The sequence below is a fragment of the Zalophus californianus genome, chromosome 15 (assembly GCF_009762305.2).
Source record: "Zalophus californianus isolate mZalCal1 chromosome 15, mZalCal1.pri.v2, whole genome shotgun sequence".
Lineage (NCBI taxonomy): Eukaryota > Metazoa > Chordata > Mammalia > Carnivora > Otariidae > Zalophus > Zalophus californianus.
Genome location: NC_045609.1, coordinates 62,079,652 through 62,103,213, shown reverse-complemented (window position 1 = coordinate 62,103,213; position 23,562 = coordinate 62,079,652). Strand labels below are relative to the sequence as shown.

Here is a 23,562-nt window from a genome sequence, read left to right as displayed (position 1 = left end):
CAGTTCCTATTCCTTTTCCTCACATATCCTGAACAAGCTAGTAGGTGAGAGGTCCAAGGCCTGTCTTTGGCTGACCTGAACTGAAGTTGGCTCAAAAATCACGAGAGGTAGAAATGCTCCAGTAGAGCACTTAAATTAAGTCTTGGAGGTTTTGTTGATGGCAAGCTCAATGAGTCAATAGTGTGGATGCCATGAACTTTATTGCCTGAATGGAAGTCCTACAAGGAGGAAGTTAGGGTAACTGCTTTGTTGTGATGGTACTACAAACATTTGTTTCTGTTTTGGGTGATATACTCTAAAGGAGCCACATTCAAACCTACTAGGTGCATGAGGAGAATGAGGACAAAGACCTTCCCTTCCCCAGTAATGGGAGACACTGGTCTCCAGTAACAGAAGACCTGGGGCAGAAATCTTCAAATATCTTTAAGTAGAAGGACAAAGAGAAATTAGACCTGTTTGTTCTCTGAGGCTCCCAAGGGATAGGACTTGGGCCAGAGAGGGGGTGTTTCAGAAACACTTTCTAACCAGTGTAGAGCTGCTGAGAGCAAGGAATGCCTTGCTCTGGAAATGGTGGGCTTTCTGTCACTGAGGACTCTTTCGGCTTGTTGGTGGTAGGGGGTCGCTATAACTAACATTTATTGAGTGCCCTGTGCCAGGACTGTGCTGAGAACCTTCCCTCAATTATTTCATTCTGTGATACCCAATGAGGTAGGTACTATTGTTATCTGTTCCCTGTATTATAGATGAGGGAACTTGGTACAGTGAGGTCAGGTAACTTGCCCAAGGTCACACAATTTTTAAGTGGTGGAACTGCAATTCCAACCCGTTCTGACAAACTCCAAAGCTGGTGCTTTTAACCATCAGTGGGATTCAAGCGTGGTATGGGGGTCTGGACCAGAAGGGCTCTGGGGTCTGTTTGACCAGAAGATTCGGTGACTGGGAGAAAGGATGCCCCATCCCCTAAGGAAAAGCATCGGTTTTTAGACCAAGGCAAGGTGGTCCGGGGCCTTGCTGAGGGGCCAGGCACAAGGCCAAGGGATGGAGACCTAAAAGCCATGTAAGGGTTGTCAACGTGCCTTATAGAGCCTTACAGCTCGTCTACAACTGCTGTTGTTTGTGGATCCCGAGAATCCGCGCTAGGGCACGAGGCGCACGACCGCATCGGGGCTCCTCTCAGGCTGTGCTGCTAGGGAGCGTCGCCGCGGCCAGGTTCTGCGGCGGAGCTGGAGAAAGAACAGCACGCTGGTCCCTGGCCGGGCGCGAGCCGGGGGCGGTGCCGGGGCGGCGGGGGCGGGGAAGGAGCGCGCCGAGGCGGCTGCGGCAGTTGCGCGCTGGGATTGCTGCCGTGCGGCCGGCTGGTGAGTGCGGCGGGAGTCGCGGGAGTCGCGGGAGTCGCGGGAGGGTGGGGAGGGAGCGGGCGAGGGAGAGAGCAAGCAAGCAAGCGAGGGAGGGTGCGCGGCGGAGCGCACGACTTGGGACCGGGGTTCGCCGCCAGCCCCTGCCCCGGCCCCACTAGGGCCGCTGCGCCCCTCCGGCCCCCCTCCTCCATCCCAGCACCCGCCTGCGCGCCCGCGGAGTCGGCGCCCACGGATTAGGCGCCCGCGGACCCACACGGCGCACCCCCGCATCCCCAGCTGGGCCCCGCCGGCCCCCGCCTCAGAGCGGCCCCTACCTCCGCGCCGCGGCGACGCCCCCAGCCCCACGTCACGCTCGCGCCATTGTTTCCCTGCCGTCGGCTTGCGGGGACCCGCCTGACCCTCGGAGCGCGGCCCGTCGTCTCCTCAGAGCCAACCTCGCCATGTCTTATACCCCACCCACCCCCCGCTTTTCTCACGCCGGTGGCAGCCCCCATCCCGCCTCAGGCGGACCCTTCTCTACTCAGGTCTGCTTATTTTTTCCGGCCGACGCCGGCTTCCTCCCGTCGGCACCGGAGGCCAGCCTTTCCGCCCCTCTTCAAGGGCCTCACCCCCTCCGCGTTCCGGGTGGCCCCCAAGGAACTAGCGGACCGCAGTAGTAGGAGGCGAGGTTGACAGCGTTTTCGCCAGAGTCGCAGGAAATTGCCAGCTTGATAGCCCACATGCCAGTTACGTCGTTTGCAACACTTCCTGGAAAGCTCACATCGAATCGCAAGCCGCCACAAAAACTGTGTTCGTTATTTCCAAACGGCTCCCAAGTCAGGCGTCAGCTGTCTGGTGGCGGCCCCTTCCTTTATTTTCTGGGGACCCCTGAAGCTGGTGAAAGCCGAGGGGTAGATGCAGATCTGAGGCCTGAACCATTAGTTGTAAGCATAATGTTTGGAGGTTTTGACGTCAGTAGTCCTCACCTTTTAAAAGCAGTAGGTAGAGCTTGGTGTCATTTATGTTTTCCCCTGCTGTAGGCTTTAGGGCCATTATGTTTGAGGGATGTATTGTAAAGTACAGTGCTCTGCAGTGACTAGTCACCTTTATAGGGTTGTGTGCGTGCATGCGCCCCTGCGTGTCCGGTTGCAGACAGGTTCTTGATTGAACTACTTGTTTTGTAGTGTCTGCACACTTTGCTTCTTAAGACAGCGGATGCAAATTCTAACTGTAACCTGAAAGGAAGAATGTTGAAACAGTACCATTTACCATGGAAGCTTAATGTGATTGAGGTCTTTTTAGATATTTACCACGACACTTTTTTTTCTTAATTTTATTTTAGTAGGCTTCACGCCCAACGTGGGGCTCCAACTCACAACCCTGAGATCAAGAGTCGCATGCTCTACCACTGAGCCATTTAGGAGCCCCTACTGGGACACTTTTAAACAGTGGTTAGAATTTATCCAGATGAAGACGTTCAGGCCTGTAGAAGTTAAGTTCAGTAAGACGGAGCTAGTTAGTAATTAACGAACTCTACATGATGGGCTGATGCTAGCGCACACAGACTTTATTTCTGAAATGCATTTCTTTTGCAATATATGCCACTACAATTTCAGCTCTTATATAGGTTGTTGCTGCATTTACTCTCATTAACCTAGAATTTAGATTTTAGAATTTAGTAATTAGTGTAAAATGAGAGGGTTGAAGGAGATGTTCTGCAGGGTTTCTTTCAGTTTTTTTTTTTTTTTTTTGAAGATTCTATTTATTTGTCAGCACACAAGCAGGGGGAGCAGCAGGCGGAGCGAGAAGTAGGCTCCCCGCTGAGCAAGAAGCCCGATGGAGGGAGGGCTCTGGAGGGAGGGCTCGATCCCAGGACTCTGGAATCGTGATCTGAGCCGAAGGCAGACGTTTAAGGGACTAAGCCACCCAGGCGCCGGGGTTTCTTTCAGTTCTAAGATTAGGTTCCATTCTATGAGAACTTACAATTAGCTACAAGTTTCCAAAAGTTTATAGTTGTAGGAAGATTTATATAGAGAGATATTTACTAATGGTATCTGCAAGCCTTACTGCTGACACCAGGTGTATCTTCCTGAAGAAAGCCAAATTACAGTGGAATGTTAAGAGGAGGGATGTTCATTTATCTGTCTCTAGGCTGTTTTTGCTGTTTTATGGGAGAAAGAAAGCACTTAAGACTTTTTTTTTTAATACATCTTTTCATTGCTTAGCTCTCTTAACAAAAAGCTTAAGTCAATGAAATAGCAAAAGAAGAAACAAACCCCAACTTTATCATACTGTTTATGAGTATGTTCTTTTCCAGTTCCTATTTAAACATAGTTTTTATGTAGTTTTTTTCTTTTTTCTTTTTTTTTAAGATTTTGTTTGACAGAGAGAGACACAGAGAGGGAACACAAGCAGGGGAAGTGGGAGAGGGAGAAGCAGGCTTCCCACGGAGCAGGGAGCCCAATGCGGGGCTCGATGCAGGACTCGATGCGGGGCTTGATCCCGGGACCCTGGGATCGTGACCTGAGCCGAAGGCAGACGCTTAACGACTGAGCCACTCAGGTGCCCCAGTTTTTATGTAGTTTCAATTGCTATGTACATATTTTAAATTTTCATTTACCCATTTTCTGGGATGTCCATGTATCTGAAGAATTCATCTACTTTTTATTTGTAGAGGCTTTGTAACATGCTTTAAGACCCACTAGTCAACAATGCCTGGCATACAGGCTCTCAGTAAATTTTTGTTGAAGGAAATAGTATTTTGCGCCACTTAAACAACATCTCTAAACACAAAATGTTAAATATCACAGGGCATATGTTCAGTGACATTTGAGCAATAAAGGCAGTCAATACTTTGAGCCAGGAGATAGCATCACATATGTTTGAGGGTGTGGTTTTTGGAGTCTGGGTTTGAGACCTAACTTGCAACTTACCATTCATGCAACCTTGGAGAACGTGGAGGGCCTCACTTGGTTTCTCTCACCACAAAAAAGGGGAAAATAGAACAAATTTCACAGGGTTGTGTGGATTAAATGGGATAATTCCGTTGAAGCAATATTGGCATATATTAAATTCTCTATAAATGTTAACTCTTACTGTTTTTTGCTCAAAGTGGGGACATTACTGCATGTTGGTGGGATCGAAAAACATAAGAGATGGTGACACGAGAGTAAGATGAAAAAGTATATATATTGAGGGTTTAATGAATAGGTTGCTCTCACTAAAAGTATGTGGTAGAGTAATAGTTTGAGATAAAGCTAGAGAGAATTTCTGGTAAGCTGTTTACAAGATAGGCTATGTGGATTTCTTGAAGATGGAGCACAATTAATGAAATAAGATAATCTTTTTTTTAAAGGTTTTATTTATTTGAGAGAGATAGCAAGAGAGAGCACGAACGAGAGTTGGGGAGAGGGAAAAGCACGCTCCTCACTGAGCAGGGAGCCTGACATAGGGCTCTATCCGAGGACCCCAAGATCATCATCTGAGTTGAAGGCAGATGCTTAACCCACTGAGCCACCCAGGTGCCCCAGATAACTTTTTTTAATGAATGGTTGGTGTTTGTTTTGTTTTTTAGGTTCAGACCTAAAAAAGTTCTTTGCTTTAAAGATTTATTTATTTTAGAGAGAAAAATGTGTGAGTGGTGGGAGGGGCAGAGGGAGAGGGTGAGAGAAAATCTTGAGCAGACTCCCTGCTAAGTGGGTAGCCCAACGCACGGCTCCATCTCATGACCCTGACATCATGACCTGAAACCAGGAGTCAGACGCCCAATGGACTGAGCCACCCAGATGCCCCCAAAAGTTCTTTAAGGAAGTTGATTGCAAATTGTTATGGATTACTAAATTTCTTGTGATTTGACACAGTAAATCTTCTATGACTTTTTATTTGAAATTTGATTGTGTTCTATGATTGGTTACCAGAGTTTGCAGTGGCTGTTTGTTCATTTTTTTTTCAAGGTTCTATTTATTTATTAGACTGTGTGCATGCACGCAAAAGCAGGGGGGAGGGGCAGAGGGAGAAGCAGACTCCCCGCTGAACAGGGAGCCTGATGTGGGCCTCGATCCTGGGACCCTGGGATCATGACCTGAGCCAAAGGCAGACGCTTAACTCACAGAGCCATCCAGGCATCTCTGGTTCTTTCTTAAATGGAAAACAAGTTTAGCAACGAGACAATAGAAACCAATAAAAACAGCAAAATTGCCAGCAGAGCAGCAAAACTGCCCTCTTTTTAGGTGGAATACAGAATCAGAAGGATTAAATTGACTTGGAGAGTGTTGAACTATTTGTTCCTACCTTTTGTGTGTGTGTGTGTGTGTGTGTGTGTGTGTGTGTGTTTATAAAGTAGGCTCCACACCCAGCTTGGAGCCCAACGTGGGGCTTGAACTCACAACCCTGAGATCAAGACTTGAGCCGAGATCAAGGGTCAGACACTTAACCGACTGAGCCACCCAGGTGCCCCTAGTACATACACTCTTATTAGTACATTATACATATGATTTTGCAATATTTTTTTTTGTTGTTGAACATTTTTTAAAAGATTTTGTTTATTAGAGAGCGAGCGAGCAAGAGAGAGCATGGGGGAGGAGGACCAGAGGGAGAGGCAGACTCCTGAGGAGCCCAACACAGGGCTTAATCCTAGGACCCTGAGATCATGACCTGAGCCGAAGGCAGGTGCTTAACTGACTGAGCCACCCAGGCACCCCTACAGTTTTTTTTAAAGATTTATTTATTTGAGAGAGTGTGAGTGTGTGTGTGGGGGGGGGCAGAGGGCGAGAGAATCCTCAAGCACATTCCCTGCTGAGTGCGAAGCCCAACTCAAGGCTCAATCCCAGGACCCTGAGATCATGACCTGAGCCGAAATAGAGTCAGGTGTTTAACTGACTGAGCCACCTAGGCACCCCAACATTGTTTATAGTATGTGTCCATGTTGATAGATAAGTCTTTAATTCATTCATTTTAATTGCTCTAGTATTGCATTATATGAATAAACCAGTTTGCTTATGGATTTTTCGCTGTTTCTGATTTTTTTGCTATTGAAACAAACATTCTTGGATTGTCATTTTGTTTACATGTGTGAGAGAATTCTTAGTTTAGGAAAATCTTAGATTGTAGAGTATGAAGATCTTCCACCTCTATTAGATAATGCCAAATTATTTTCCAAAATACTAATTAATCAACAGCAGGTTGGTGAATGTTCCTATTTTGCAATATCCTTACAAACACTAATATTGTCTAGACTTCTAAATTTTAAAACAAAATCAAATTTCATTTTAATTTGGTTTTCCCTGATCATAAGTGAGGTTGAGCTTCTTTGTTTATTATTAGATTTCCTTTTCTGTAAATTGCTGTTTATAGACTTTTGTTGGCTTGTTTGCTTTTCCATTATTAGTACATAGCTCTCTTTATTTACTAATCCTCTCATTTATGGTGTAGCAAATATCTTCTCAGTGTTTAGTCTCTCATTGTGCAGAAGTTTTACATTTTTATTTCAACTATTTGCAAAATTTCAATACAAAAAAGTGCAATAATAGTTCAATGAATTTGCCTTTCATCTGGATTCACCAGTTAACATTGCTACATTTATCTTTCATTTATACATTTTTTTCCTGCACCATTTAAAAGTTGCAGACATCATGACACTTCATTCCTCAAAAGATCTACTTGAATATCCTAAAAACAAAGATGTCCTACAAAACTACATGTTTAACATGGAGGTAACATTGTTATCTAATATCTGGTGCATATTAAAAGTTTCACATTTGCCCCCAATAATGACCTTTTTTTTTTTTTTTTTAGGTAGGCTAGAGGAGGAGCTCAGTGCAGGGCTTGAACTGACCACCCTGAGATCACAAGTCAGACGCTTAACTGACTGAGCCACCCAGCTCCCCCACACCCCCCCAGGATGAACTTTATAGTTATTCTCCAATCTAACCCTTGGCCCTGGATTTAGTCAAAGATCATGAATTGCATTTAGTTGCCATGTCCCTGTAATTACTTTTGATCCGCAGCAGGTCCAGCTTTTTGTTTGGTTTTATAATACTATATATTTGAAGAGCCCAGGCTAGTTGTTTTGTGGAACAAAACTGTAATAAAAATTATACGAATGTAGTCTCTTTGAAATTATCTTGTACTGTCCTCACCCTTCTTGTGATGACATGAGATGATAAAAATGTCTACGTGATGAGATGAAGTGAAGTGAATGACATAGGCATTGTGACTTTTGACCTTCTGACTGTATGGCAGAAGGAGGATCATCTGCTTCTGGGGACTGCAGTTGACCATGGGTAACTGAAACCATGGGAAGGGAAACCACAGATTGGGCGGGGGTGGGGGTGGGCTACTGTTCTACATTGTGCAGAGGCTGCAAGTGTTAAACATCGTAGGCTCTAGCATTATAAATAATAATTTATTAAGTACTGTGTATCAGCCATTGTTCTTAGCACCTTGCACTTATCAATGTACTGAATCCTTTTTCCAACTCTGACCATTTTGGAGTGAAGAAACTGAAGTTAGTGTGTAATTTGCTCAGTCATAGAGCTAATTAGTGTTGGAGCCAGGTTTTGAACCCAGGCAGTGTGGCTCTAGAATCTACGCTCTTCATCACAAGTATAATTCTATGACCTTGGTCAAATTATTTAACTTCAATATGCTGTTTTCTTCTTTGTATGATAAGGATAGTAGCACCTAACTCACATGGTCGTGAGAAGTTGGATAAAATCCGTATAGTGCTTAAAATAATATATGAAAAAGGTGAACACTTAGTAAATGTTAACTGTTAAATTAGCGTTATTAAGGCATTGAACATACACATCTCTGAATTTTTATCAAATAAGCAGACTAATCCATAAATGTGAATTTATAAACCAAAAAGTGGAAATACTGTGATTATTTCTGACTTTCTGTTTTTATTATTATTATTATTTTTTTATTTTGTGAGAGGAAAGATAATAGGTAAAACAAAGTTGAATGGTGAGCCAGGAACTCATCAGTAAAAGAATTAGTTCATTTTGAAATCAGATTTTTTTTTACCTCATTTTTGAAAGAATATTCAAGAATCATTCCTGAAGGTGCAAAGTATTTTATATTGGCTGATTGTAAAAACTGTTAGGCTTTGTTACCTTTATGTTTTTGAAAGACCATAGTTAATTATAGCAATATTTTAAAGAAATAGATGGCATACTACATATCCTCAAGCCCATTCATTTAAAATGTTTTCTTTACATACTTGTTCTTTGTGTCAATGACCATGTTATTGTTGAAGGTCTTGTGTTACTCAAAACATTCAGTTAGAAGCAACCTTCATATGCTGATGTAGAACAAATACATAGCATTCTGTGTGATAGGGCTGAGGTAACAATTCTAGGAGTAGCAGCAGTAGAATGTTGAGAACATAACAGAATTCAGGTCTCTTTTGTGTATGTTTAGGAACTTTAGGAACGTATGAAATTTATATTTTCCAGTTAGTTTCAGACTAGAGATTGGAGCATGTTATTGCTTGAAGAAAAACAAATTGTCAAGGCAACAGGTACTGCATTTCTCACTTGACAAGATTGTTTCTCAGTTTTGTTATTTTCCATCAGAGAACAAGGAACCTTTTGTTCCAAGACCTGATGTCGAAATGTTAGCAAAATATTACGTTAATCAAGCCAAGAATCTTGTGTTTCTGAACCAAAAGTAAGATTTCACAAAGACTCATTTAGAGCATTAAAAGGAATTTGTGCAATATTCTTGCATTTTCAGGCTTACACAAGAATTAGCTTCTAAAAAGCAAAGACCTCCAAGTGTAGAGGTTTAGGAGTTCCATTTGTTTGTGCCTGTCTGTATCAAGTCTATTGTTAAAGGGACTGGGGTTACGGCAGCAAACAAAATAAAGTCTCACCCTTATGAAGCTTATGTTTTAGAGAAAGGGTCTGACTCTAACTGTCAAAATATATCATGTCTGGAAGTGTTAATGTGCAAAAAAAGGAAAAATAAAGCAGGGTAAGAGGATAGCAAATAATATGTGTGGATAGGTAAGTGTGAGTTTATTAGTTGGAATTTGTTAGCTGTCTGTATCACTTGGTTTGGAAAGTATGAATGTTGGCCTTTTACAGGAATGTATATAGTCCAACTCAGGGCAAATGATAGAACTGTGAATGAAACTAAAGGGATGAAAAATGAACAAAAAACTGTCATGAACTATTCAAAAGACAAGAGGGTAATGAAACATTTAACACAGTTTACATACAACAGTTTTAAGGAGTCTCCCTTTGGGGAAAAATTGACTCCTACATCTTAAAATACTTTATGTGATTATTTTCTTCCATGTGTTACTTTTTTGATTAGAACAAAAGTTACAGGGGCGCCTGGGTGGCTCAGTCGTTAAGCGTCTGCCTTCGGCTCCGGTCGTGATCCTAGGATCCTGGGATCGAGTCGCATGTCAGGCTCCCTGCTCCGCGGGAAGCCTGCTTCTCCCTCTCCCACTCCCCCTGCTTGTGTTCCCTCTCTCGTTGTGTCTCTCTCTGTCAAATAAATAAATAAAATCTTTTAAAAAAAAAAAAAGGAACAAAAGTTACGGAAATACTTTCAAAGCTATAGTTTGTTTCAAAGCACTGTTCTTTGAATTAGAGATGACACTATTGTCGGGAAGCAAGAATTTTCTCTGTCCTTCAAAGTCCTAGCTGGACTAAGAATCATATTGACATGAGACAGATTAACAGGAGAAAATAAAATTTAATAGTATACATAGGGGGAATCTGTACAGACATGGAAATTCCAGAGACAGGCAACATGATGCTTGTGTGAGCTGAGGAGAGGGGTAGGGGTCTGAGGATACAAAGGGCAGACAGACAATTAGCAGGAAGGTGAGAGGAAATGGATGGAAAACAAAGATTGCCTTATGTAGGTAAGTGTCTTAGGTAGGGGAATCTCTGTTAATAGCTCTCCTCTTGGTACAAGCAGGCAGATGAGGGGGAGGTAAAGAGCTTTTCCTCAATCTGCTGGGTTTTAACTGCTTTTAACTCAAAATAATGTTCATGCCAAAGTGACCATCTTGGGGCAGCCAGCCCTTGGCCCCTGTGCTATTAACTACAGATACTATGATTTAGATTTTCAGCAGTATTGTTAGATGAACTAATTTAAACCTGGATCTGACTTGTTTTCTAGGGAATGTATTTGTAAGTTAGTTTGTGGTCATGTTACAGAGGGGACCCTAAGCCACACATACTGTTAAAAATAACTGACCACTATACTTTCTTGGGTTTACTTGCTCATTGGTCAAGGAATAGGGTTATCAAGGGCTATGTGTAGAATGTGCCTACTTCCCAAACAGATGCCCACAGTGTAGACTTATCAAGGGTTATAGTAGGGAAGAAGCCTCTCCCTTACTGTCAGCACCAGCTGGTAAAGTTGACTGTACGTATGTGCATTTTCCTTTTGGTAGAAATGGTCCACAGCACTAACTGGTAAGGCTTATTGTATAGTCAGTATTATCAGTATTTTTCTGGTTCAACATACCTTATAGTTCATATATAACCTGTGTTAATTATGTAGATTGTGCATTTAAAACTGTTACCAAGTTGTTAGAACATAAGAGCGGAAACAAGGTCATATGAATTATTTTGTAAGTATCCTTTGTATCACAACAAAGGAAATGTTTTTTTTTTTTTTTTAATTATTTGAAAGAGAGCGAGAGAGTGCTCTCAGGCGAGGGGAGGGGCAGTGGGAGAGGAAAAAGCAGACTCCTGCTGAGCAGGGAGCTCCATGCCAGGGCTCTATCCCAGGACCCTGGAATCATGACCTGAGCCAAAGGCAAACACTTAAGTAACTGAGCCACCCAGGCGCCTGGAAATGTTTTTAAAAAGTCAGCTATAATAAAGTAATTTTATTACTTTACACACGTGTGCACACACATACACAAACACAATGTGCTTACGTAGTTCAGTACTAGGCCCTACAAATGGAGGATGTAGCTTTAACTTTTCTTTTTCTGTAAACTAGTTTAATATGTGTAATATGCAACTAAAGTTGTATTTATGAAGATTAAAATAAATTTCAAACTGGTGAGAAAATTTGAAGAAACCATTCAAGATTATCCTTATCATTCAAGTTTCAGAGCAGTGTTAGAATGGTTGATTATAAAACTTAGCAATGTCAGGTTTTATATTTCAAACAGAATAAATTCCAGTGAAATTTATTTTTTTAATTTTTATTTTTTAAAAGATTTTATTTATGTATTTGACAGAGAGAGAGACACAGTGAGAGAGGGAACACCAGCAGGGGGAGTGGGAGAGGGAGAAGCCCTCCTCCCGCGGGAGCCCGATGCGGGGTTCGATCCCAGGACCCTGGGATCATGACCTGAGCCGAAGGCAGATGCCCATTGACTGAGCCACCCAGGCACCCCTCCAGTGAAGTTTAGTAAAACGCTCAGAGCTCATATTTACGTACTGTTATCATTACCCTATTACCTATATTGACATACTTATTCCATTGAGAAATGAATATTTGATTCAATATGCAGTATAAAACACTTTGCCAGATAGACTTGTGCTACATAATGTGTTTAAATGCTACTCCTTATTTTTTTTTTTAAGGTTTTATTTGAGAGAGAGCATGCGAGAGAGAGCATGAGTGGGGGGAGGGGCAGATGGGGGGGAGAAGCAGACTCCCTGCTGAGCAGGGAGCCCAAAGCGGGGCTTAATCCCAGGACTCTGGGATCATGACCTGAGCCGAAGGCAGATGCTTAGCTGACTGAGCCACCCAGGTGCTCCTTAAGTGCTGCTCCTTTCTAAGTGAATTAGTGATGTGACCTGAAACTTAAAATGGTTTTGCTAACCAGGTTTATCCTGTAGTTTCAGTTACTCTGTGCTTCCTGTTTTTAGCAGTTGCCTGGAGCTGTTGGGGCAACTGGTTTCCCTTTCTGGGCGGGGAGGGTGACATTAGTGGTGAAAGGAACGGGATATGTTTTGCCTATGAAATATTTTTAAAGCGTGAAACTACAGTATTTCAAATGCTTGAAAGTTCATTTCACTTGTTACTCTTCAGGCTGTATATTTTATGTTGAAACAAAGATTTTTCTTTTTTTTTTTTTTTAAAGAATTTTATTTATTTGTTCATGAAAGACAGAGAGAGAGAGAGAGGCAGGGAGCCCGACACGGGACTAGATCCCAGGACCCTGGGATCATGACCTGAGCCGAAGGCAGACGCCTAACCATGTGAGCCACCCAGGCGCCCTAAACAAAGATTTTTCTAACTGTACCATATTGTTTGAAAGAAATTAAAATTTGAGCTTTTTATTCAGTATTAGTAATTGCTGTACCTTACTGAAAGAAACTACTCTTAAGCTTGACACTAAACAGGTGACAAATGAAATATTTACCTACTTAATAGAAATCTGTCTCTTTTTTTTGGCCAGATGATAAAGCATCTACATCTTTACGTTTTGGGTTTTTCTTTTTTTTTTAGAGTTTACTTATTTTTTTTTAATTTATTGACAGAGACAGCGAGAGAGGGAACATAAGCAGGGGGAGTGGGAAAGGGAGAGGCAGACTCCCCGCGGAGCAGGGAGCCCAATGCAGGGCTAGATCCCAGGACCCTGGGATCATGACCTGAGCCAAAAGCAGACGCTTAACGACTGAGCCACCCAGGTGCCCCATCTTTACTTTTAATATTATGAAAAATAGTTAAGCATTAGATAGATTGATTCTGTGGATAGAGTTCAAAATCTGTCATATAATGTTAAGATGTGTTAGATAAGATCATAGTAAAATTGTCATGAGGAATTGTTTGAAGATGATGATTTAAGAAAATCTTACCCCCTTACTTTCACATAACTGTATAGACTTCATGGCAGGTTTTATCCCGTATTAGTGATAATCTATTTATGTTTACATTTTAGATTTTTTTTAAGATTTTATTTATTTATTAGAGTGTGTGCACCCAAGCAGAGGGAGGGGCAGAGGTAAAGGGACAAACAGACTCCCCATTGAGCAGGGAAGCCCGACGTGGGGCTCAATCCCAGGACCCTGAGATCATGACCTGAGCTGAAGGCAGAGGCTTAACAGACTGAGCCACCTAGGCGCCCCTAAAGTTTTATGTTACCTTTGCTGAGAGTGTATAACTTGAATTTTTAAAATAAAATATATTTTGTTTAGTCCACGAATGACCTAAGAAACTGCTTTGAATTTTTCCTACAAATAATTTGAAGAAAGTAATAAAAAAGTTAAAATACATGGGGGAAATCTTTCTTAGTGTAATTACTACCTCTAATTTTTAAGGAAAGAAAAAAAAAAGCCTGATTTTTAAAAAAGTTTCACTGAGGTATAAATACATACAAGAGGGGTGCCTGGGTGGCTCAGATGGCTGGGCATCTGCCATCGGCTCTAGTCAAGTCCCATTGTCCTGAGATTGAGTCCTGCATCTGGCTCCTGGCTCAGCGGGGAGTCTGCTTCTCCCTCTCCCTCTGCCTCTCCCCGTGCTCATGTTCTCTCTGTATCTCTCTGTCTCAAATAAATAAATAGAATCCTTAAAAAAAAATTGTTAAATACATACGATAAACTACACAAATTTATTTATTTATTTTAAAGATTTTTATTTTAGAGAGAGAAAGAGAGAGAGAGAGCACATGAGAGTGGGGAGGGTCAGAGGGAGAAGCAGACTCCCCGCGGAGCAGGGAGCCCGATGCGGGACTCAATCCTGGGACTCCAGGATCATGAGCTGAGCCGAAGGCAGTCGCTTAACCAACTGAGCCACCCAGGCGCCCTAAACTACGCAAATTTAGAGTGTACAATAAGTTTTGACATGTATACACTCGTGAAACAGTCACCATAATTAAGATACTGAACATATCCCTGCCAAAAGTTTCCCTGGGTCCCTCTTTGCCTTACTGCTTACCCCTAGGCAACCACTGATCTTATTTCTGTCACTATAGATTAGTTTGCCCTCTCTAGCATTTTATGTAAACAAGATCATAGAGTATGCAGTCTTGTTTGTCTGCTTTCACTCAGCATAATTTTGAGATTTATTCATGTTATCAGTAGTTCATTATTCTTTATTGCAAAGTAGTGTTCCATTGTATGGATGTACTACAATTTACCCATTCACCTGTTCATAGACATTTGGGTTGTTTTTAGTTTATGGCTATTACAAACAAAGCTGCTATGAATATTTGTTTATAAGTCTTTACTTGAATATATGCTTTCATTTCTCTTGGATAATTACTTAGGAGTAGAAGGGTTGGGACATAAAGTAGATATGGGTTTAACTTTTAAAGAAATAGACTTCCAAAGTGCTTGTACCATTTTTATAGTCTTACCAGCGGTGTATTAAAGTTCTAGTTGCTCTATTTCTTCACCAAGTTTGTCATGGTCAGTCTTTTTAAAATTTTAAACATTCTAGGGGATGCCTGGGTGGCTCAGTCATTAAGCGTCTGCCTTCGGCTCAGGTCATGGTCCCGGGGTCCTGGGGTCAAACCCTGTATCTGGCTCCCTGCTCGACGGGAAGCCTGCTTCTCCCTCTCCACTCCCCCTGCTTGTGTTCCCTCTCTCGCTGTCTCTCTCTGTCAAATAAATAAATAAATTAAAATAAAATAATCTTAAAATTTTAAACATTCTAACAAGCATGTAGTGGAATAATTTTTTTAATATTTAAAGATTTTATTTATTTGAGCACAAGTAGGGGGAGCTGCAGGCGGAGGGAGAAGCAGACTCCCCACTGAGCAGGGAGCCTGATGTGGGGCTCAATCCCAGGACCCTGGGATCATGACCTTGAGCAAAGGCAGATGCTTAACAACTGAGCCACCCAGGCGCCCCCATGTAGTAGAATCTTATTGTGGTGGTAATTTGCATTTCTCTGACGATAAATGATGTTGAGCATCATTTCATGTACTTATTTGCCATCTGTATATCTTTATTGATGAAACATCAGTTCAAATCTTTTGCATATATATATATCTATAGATATATAAATATTTTTTTTTTTGAGAGAGTGTTCAAGTGTGAGAGGGTAGGTGCTGAGGGAGGAGAGAGAGAATCTTAAGCAGGCTCCTTGCTTAGCACAGAGCCTGATACAGGGCTCGATCTCACGACCCCGAGATCATGACCTGAGCTGAAATTAAGAGTCAGACACTTAACCAACTGAGCCACCTGGTGCCCCTAGAGTTTTTCTAATTAAAAAAAAAATCATAACAGTAAATAGATACTAACATTAAGCCACTACATTACTGATTTTCTTTTCTAGAATTCAGCATACAATTGAAATAAAATGACAACCTCCTGGAGTGATCGGTTACAGAATGCAGCGGATATGCCTGCTAACATGGATAAGCATGCCCTGAAAAAGTATCGGCGAGAAGCCTATCATCGGTAAGTATTTTGTCTATTTAATCCTCAAAACATCTCTATGAAGTGGGCACATATTATCTTCATTTTACAGATAATGAAATTAATGTGTAGAGAAGTTAGGCAGTGTATAGATCATATAGTTGATTCATGGTTCAGACCTAGTCCAGAGTCTAGACTTTTTTTTTAATATTTATTTATTTAAATAATTTCTACACTCACCGTAGCCTTGAACTCACGACCCTGAGATAAAGAGTTGCGCACTCTGCTCTTCCAAATGAGCCAGCCAGGCACCCCCAGAGTCTAGACTTTTAACCACTAGTACACCATACTGCTGCTGCTGCATTTTAAAAGGAAATTTCTTGTTGTTCTTACATCTACGAATAAAAGTCCTTTACTAAAGAAAGTTTTTGGATGCTAGAAAATTGTACCCAGTTAATAGGAATGAAATTCTTTTTTTTTTTTTTAAGAACTTCTTAATTGACATTTGCCACAAACTGATGAACTGATGATGGTTTTTTTGTTGTTTTTTAAAGATTTTATTTATTTGACAGAGGAGCACAAGTAGGGGGAGCTGCAGAGGGAGAGGGAGAAGCAGACTCCCCGCTGAGCAGGGAGCCTGACGTGGATCTCCATCCCAGGACCCTGGGATCATGGCCTGAGCCGAAGGCAGATCCTTAACCAACTGAGTGACCCAGGCGCCCCTCGATTATAGTTTTTAAATAGATTTTTTAAATTGTGTCTACTGGCTACTTTATTAGATCAAATGTGGGTAACACTCAGTATTAGCAGTATTTTCTTATATTAAGACTTTAACATTTTCTCTGAATCATTTTTCCTTTAAAAGTTTAAAATGTGGGCAACCCTCTTCGGTCCCCTCCCTCTTTGGGAGCTTTGTGCCATCACTCTATAACTTTATTATCGCTCAATAAACCTTGGTTTGCTGCCCACCAAAAAAAAAAAAAAGTTTAAAATGTGGCTCAGTTAAGCGCCCGACTCTTGGTTTTGGCTCAGGTCATGATCTCATGGATGGTGAGGTTGAGCCCCACATAGAGCACCATGCTCAGCAGGGAGTCTGCTTGAAGATTCTCTCTCTCTGCCCCTCCCCTTGCTCACACTCACTCACTCTCTCAAATAAATCTTTAAAAAGTTTAAAATGTAAATATTTTGAATTTATTTGTCACTCTTTTTTTTAAGATTTTATTTTTTTGAGAGAGAGAGAGCACAAGAGGAGGGAGGATCAGAGGGAGAAGCAGACTCCCTGCTGAGCAGGGAGCCCGATGCAGGGCTCAGTCCCAGGACCCCAGGATCATGACCTGAGCCGAAGATAGTCGTTTAACCAGCTGAGCCACCCAGGTGCCCCTATTTGTCACTTTTTTAAAAAGTTTTATTTATTTTTTAGAAAGAGAGTATGAGCCATGGGGGAGGGGCGGGGGGAAGCAGACTCCCCAGTGAGCATCTAAGGCAGATGCTTAACCGACTGAGCCACCCAGGTGCCACTTATTTGTCACTTTAAATAGATTGAATTAAATGGCTGTTTCTGCCTAATCTCTAGTAGCTAAGATATGTGGAAGTAGGTCCTGCATTTAGAAATCACTTGTTTTTAGAAATTAGAGGTTTACGCTTTCCATAAATTAATAGAATAGAAAGACCTGGGCCCTGTTAGAACTATCTCTGCCTCCCATGTTGGGAAAGCAAGGCATAAGTAGAAATGCTGGTGTACTGGTAGTGCTAAAAAGTTGCATGGGAACTCCAGGAATCTATAGCAACTCGTAATTACTCATTTGTTTCTAAGCTAAAGGAAAGAGGAAATATTTGGTATTTTATACTTAATTATTTGTTTGTCTTTATGCTACATACATTTGGCTATGATGTAAGATATTTATCAGTGGAAACAAGGGCCAGAATTATGCAATGAAGAGAGATCATCTAGTACACATCAGGTGTCATAATTGTATTTAATATGTCATAGCCTGAATGCTTCTGACTCATTTAGAATGATATTTCCTGGAAAATTTTTTAGACTGGCTCTGCACCCTACTTCCTTCATATGGTAGAGTGCAATCTGAAATAGTAGAAACAGTAGGAAAAACACCTTCAGGGATTTAAATTTTTAGGTCTTTTAAAACTTTTTTTTTCTTTTTTCTTATTGTGGTAAAGTATACATAACATAAATTTGTCATCTTAACTGTTTTTAAGTGTATACTTAAGTGGTAGTAAGTATATTCACACTGTTGTGTGCAGCCATCACCAGTATCCATCCCCATAACTTCATTTTTTACAATTGATACTATATATATATATCTATTAAACAATAAGTCTCCGTTCTCCCCTCCTCCAGCCCCTGCCAACCAACCACCATTATACTGTCTGTCTTTATAATTTTGACTACTCTAAGTACTTCATATGAGTGGAATCATACAGTATTTGTCTTTTTGTGACAACCTTAGCATAATGTTCTCAAGGTTCATCCATGTTGTAGCATATTGCAGAATATCCTTTTAATGTAAAATTTGGGTTCTTGAATTCTTGCAGGTATTTGCTTTTGTTAATTAAAAAAAACTTTTTTTAAAGATTTTATTTATTTATTTGACAGAGAGGCAGCGAGAGAGGGAACACAAGCAGAGGGAGTGGGAGAGGGAGAAGCAGGCCTCCTGTGAGCAGGGAGCCTGATGCGGGGCTCGATCCCATGATCCCTGGGATCATGACCTGAGCCGAAGACAGAGGCTTAACTGACTAAGCCACCCAGTCGCCCCTGTTAGTTAAAAATTTTTAATAGAAACCATTTAAAAGGAAATTATCTTAGTTTTATAGTTAAGTCAATTTGTAGAATATTCTGTTTCTGGGGCTTTTTATTAAGACATTTATTGGAGTTGGTAATTTATCATTGGTTACTATGATGGTCATTTGTCATAAACTACATTGTATGTGATGCTTTAGAATTCCTTTTTAGAAGAAGCTAAATATTTTTAGTTAAGTAAATAAACATCTAACTTCCAGCTTTTTTCTTGCTAATATTAGTCTTTTAAAAATGATGGTCATGAGTCATTATTAAGAAACTGGTTTTCAGAAGGTATGACTGTTGATCTTTTTCCATTTCCTTATTATGGTTGTTGAGTCTTCTAGGCTGAGGATAATCATCAGGCCAAACCCTTCATTGGAATAGTTTTGGTGTATGGTCAGAAGGTAGGCTGAGCTGCTCGGGTGCTACAGTGGCTTGAAGGAGGCAAATTAGACAATTATCTCCTAAATAGTTTCTTGTTTAACACCAGAATCTGACAGTGATCAAAATAGAGCAGAATTTGTATCTACCATATCCAACAATGGAACAATTAGATTTTCCATCTGCTGTCCATGTTTGTACCCAGGATGCTGAAGTCAGGTATTTGTTTTTTTCCTTTATTTTGATGATTATAGTGTAGAAGAATTTCTGTAAGTGAATTGGTTCTTTCTTTATGAATGCAGCTTATGAATTCAGCAGTGGTTTTTATCATGTTGAACTGAAATTTGATAAGTAATTGGGCTTGTGAATTTTTAGTTAAGCAGTCTCTTGCCTTATTTTAAAAGACATTGCAAACAATTTGTCTTTGAAGTTCTTTATATATTTACCCCACCCAAAATTTTTAATTGAAATTTACACTTCCAAAGCCATACCAATGGTTATTTAAACTTGTTGAATAATAGTTTCTTCTCTAATCAAAGTTTTAAATTATATATGTTTAAAGTTAATAAAAAGGAATTTGGGTACATATATAAAAGTATTTTGTGGTACCTGTAGCTTGGCACACTGATAGAATTAGAAGTGGTTATGTTTTTTTTTTTTTAAGATTTTATTTATTTGAGAGAGAGAGAGAATGAGAGAGAGCACGAGAGGGAAGAGGGTCAGAGGGAGAAGCAGACTCCCTGCTGAGCAGGGAACCCGATGTGGGACTCGATCCCGGGACTCCAGGATCATGACCTGAGCCGAAGGCAGTCGCTTAACCAACTGAGCCACCCAGGCGCCCGGTTATGTTTTTTTTTTAACTTCAAATAAAAAACAGGTATTAGGTTTTATACAGAGAGAGGCTGCCAATTTGATAAATTTTAATTTCTTTGTCACTTAACCACTTATGGATATCACATGAATGTCATTCAGGTTTTTAGTTGTGTCATTGATTAAGCTGAATTAACCTGTCATTTTAGTTTGGATTCTCGTATTCACATGAGTAAGTTAAGGGGTGCCTGGGTTGGCTCAGTTGGTTAAGCGACTTGTCTTCGGCTCAGGTCATGATCCTGGAGTCCCGGGATCGAGTTCTGCATCGGGCTCCCTGTTCAGCAGGGAGTCTGCTTCTCCCTCTGGCCCTCCGCCTTCTCATGCTCTCTCTCTCATTCTCTCTCTCTCAAATAAAATAAAATCTTAAAAAAAAAAAGCAAAAAATGGGTAAGTTAAGATTTCAGTAGCCATCTTACAAATTCAAAATCACATGGAAAATATAGGTCCTTGGGAATGTCAAGGAGCTGTGTTCCTTAAATAATCTACAGATGGCATATATCTTATCAGAATAAGAAGAGTGAGGTAGAGTTACCAGAACTCTTAAAACTTTTTTTGCTATTATATCATTCTAATGTTTTGATTAGTATTTCACATTCCTAAGGAATGACAACTGAAGATTCAGGGGCTGGTAAGGTTTTTTTTTTTTTTAGCCTATTTATTTTGCCTAAAACATTAGATCTATAGAATACTATTCAACAATAAAAAGGATTGAACTATCGATACAACTTCGCTATATCAAGAAAATTATGCTTAGTTAATAAAGCCAATCTCAAAAGGTTACCTAGTATATGATTCCATCTCTATAACATTCTTGAAATGAGAAAATTCTAGAGATTGAGAGCAGAGTAATGGTGGCAAGGGTTTAGGGATTGGAGTGGGTGGAGGGTGGTGGGCATAGCTATAAAACAATGGCACAAGGAATCCTTGTGATTAGGGTGCCTGGGTGGCTCAGTTGGTTGGGCGACTGCCTTCGGCTCAGGTCATGATCCTGGAGTCCCGGGATCGAGTCCCGCATCAGGCCCCCTGCTCAGCAGGGAGTCTGCTTCTCCCTCTGACCCTCTTCCCTCTCGTGCTCTCTATCTCTCATTCTCTCCCTCTCAAATAAATAAATAAAATCTTTAAAAAAAAAAAAAAAAGGAATCCTTGTGATTGGAACTGTTTTGTGTCTTGACTCTAGTGATGATTACACAAAGGCTCTACATAGATGAGTGCATGTAAAACTGGGAAATTTGAATAAAGTTGGTGAATTGTGTCAATATCGATTCCCTGGTTGTGATTATGTACTATATTTATGCAGGATTTTTCATTGGGGGAAACTAGGTGAACAGTAAGGTGGAATCTTTCTGTATTATTTCTTATTACTGATATGAATCTGTAATTATTTCAATATAAAAAGTTAAAAAATTCAGTCACATGCCTTTTTTTTTACATCATATGTATTCTTTGTGTCTTCTAGATATAAGTGCTTTTCATAATGCGTGGTGATACAAATTTATGGAATACAAATTCTCTAAACTTTATTGTTCAGAAGAAGATACTGGCTCCTAAAACATTCTCAGTTTGTTTCTCTGCCACCATTCCCTATATGCTTCTTCCAAAAACCTGCCTTAAAGTAAAATAGAAAAGGGATGGTGGTGACAAGGGAGAGAGAGAAGAGATAGCAGATCTTTGATTTAATGAAATCCTGTAATAAGAAACACAATTTGAGGAAATGTTACTCATATTTAGATAGCATATTTCACCTTCAAAGGCTCTTTGTGTAGAGCTTCTTTTATTCAGAGTAATATCTGAGAGATAGATTCATCCATATTTTTGTGTGTATTGGTAATTCTTTTTTATTATTATGTGGCATTCTGTAGTATGAGCATACCACAATTTATTCATCCATTTTCTGTTTATGAACCTTTGGGCTTTTTTCAGTTTTTAGCTATTAAGTATAAGGCTGCTACAGACTGAGAAAATATTTGTAAGTCACCCATCTGATAAAAGACTTGTATCCAGAATGTATAAAGAAGTTTAAATTCAACCCAATGAAGAAATGGGCAAAAGACTGATTCTTCACTACACAGGATATATGGATGGCATAAAAACACATGTGTAACATCAGTAGCCATTAGAGAAATGCCTTAAAACTATAGTGTATATGCCTATTACAGTGGTTAAAATAAAACAATACTTGATATTATCAAGGATATGGAGCAACTAGAACTCTCATACATTGCTGGTAGAAGGACAAAATGGTATAGCCATTCTGCAGAAACAGTTTGGTAGTTTATTATGAAGTCAGAGACACTTAGCGTGTGACCCAAAATCTTACTCCTAGATGTTTGCCCTAGAGAAATGAAAACTTACGTTCACACAAAAAACTACATGAGTAATGTTTATAGTATCTCTATTTATAATTGCTTCAAACTAGAAACAACCCAATTATCCTTCAACAGTAAAATGCAGTATACCTACAGTGAAATATAACTCAGGAAGGGGCGCCTGGGTGGCTCAGTAATTAAGCGTCTGCCTTCAGCTCATGTCATGATCCCAGGGTCCTGGGATGGAGGCCCGCATCGGGCTCCCTGCTCGGCGGGAAGTCTGCTTCTCCCTCTCCCACTCCCCCTGCTTGTGTTCCCTCTCTCAAATAAATAAAATCTTAAAAAAAAAAAAAAGAAATATAACTCAGGAGAAAGGAACAGACTATTGATGACACAGCAACCTGGATGACTCTCAAGGACATAATGCTGAGTCTAAGAAGCCAGTCTTGGGTGGACACCTGGTTGGCTCCGTCGATTAATCGTCTGCCTTCGGCCCAGGTCATGATCCCAGGGTCCTGGGATCGAGTCCCACATTGGGCTCCTTGCTCAGCGGGGAGTCTGCCTCTCCCTCTCCCTCTGTCCCTCCCTCTGCTTGTGTTCTCTCTCTCTCTGACAAATAAATAATATCTTAAAAAAAAAAAGACAAAAAAAAGGCAGTCTCAAAAGGTTGCATACTGTTGGATATATTACATTCTCAAAGACAAAACTATATAGTGATGGAGAAGCGATCAGTGGGTTCTAGGAGTTGCCAGAGGAGGGGAAGTGTGTTTTTTGGGGTGATGGAACTGTTTTGATTTCAGATTGTGGTGGTTCTTTCATGAATCTGTAAATATATTAAACTTCATAGACACATACACCCCAAAAGTTCAATTTTATTGTATTTTAATTTGGGGAAAATAAGAATAATGCTGCTATATACATTCTTGAACATGTCTTTGGTGGATATATGCACTCTTTGCTTTTGGTTTCTACCAAGAATGGAATTGCTAGGCTATAAGTTTATTGGTTAGTTTTAGTACATACTGAAAAATAATTTTCCCAAGTGATTGTTGTGATTTACAGTTCTACCTATAATGCATGAGAGCAGTGTCACCAATGCTGTAATATTAACGTTTTGTTTGTGTGTTTAATTTATAAGTTACTCTGGTGGATATGTAATGCATCTCATTTTGATTTTAATGTGTATTTTTCTGAAGAATAATTAGGTTAATACCTCTTCATATGTTAACTAGCCATTTGGATGTCGTCTTTTGTGACTTGCTTATTTAAGTCATTTGCTAATTCGATTGTCTTCTTACTTGTCTTTATATATATTCTTTTTTAAAAACCCAGCTTTTTAAAGCTTATATTATAATTCCTATAACATAAAGTGGTAGTGTACAATGCAGTGGGTTTTTTTTGTTTTTAAGATTTTATTTATTTAACGCAGAGTGAGTGAGAGAGCACAAGCTGGGGGAACAGCAGAGGGAGAAGGAGAAGCAGGTTACCCACTGAGCAGGGAGCCTGACATGGGGCTCGATCCCAAGACCCTGGGATCATGACCTGACCCGAAGGCAGATGCCTAACTGAGCCAC

General features: G+C 40.5%; 1 protein-coding gene across 3 annotated transcripts in view; it reads left to right on the top strand.

The window, feature by feature from the left end:
* The window catches only part of NT5C2 (5'-nucleotidase, cytosolic II), a 141,413-nt gene that overhangs the window by 45,328 nt on the left and 72,523 nt on the right, over window positions 1-23,562 (top strand). For 2 of the 3 annotated variants that reach the window (XM_027591628.2, XM_027591620.2), the window contains exons 1-2: window positions 1,285-1,358; window positions 15,549-15,673. In XM_027591628.2, the coding sequence (XP_027447429.1) occupies window positions 15,573-15,673 (101 nt within the window). In that variant the 5' untranslated portion in view covers window positions 1,285-1,358; window positions 15,549-15,572. Of the gene's footprint in view, window positions 1-1,284; window positions 1,359-15,548; window positions 15,674-23,562 lie in introns of those variants that run through there. The other variant, XM_035724147.1, reaches the window with a different exon arrangement.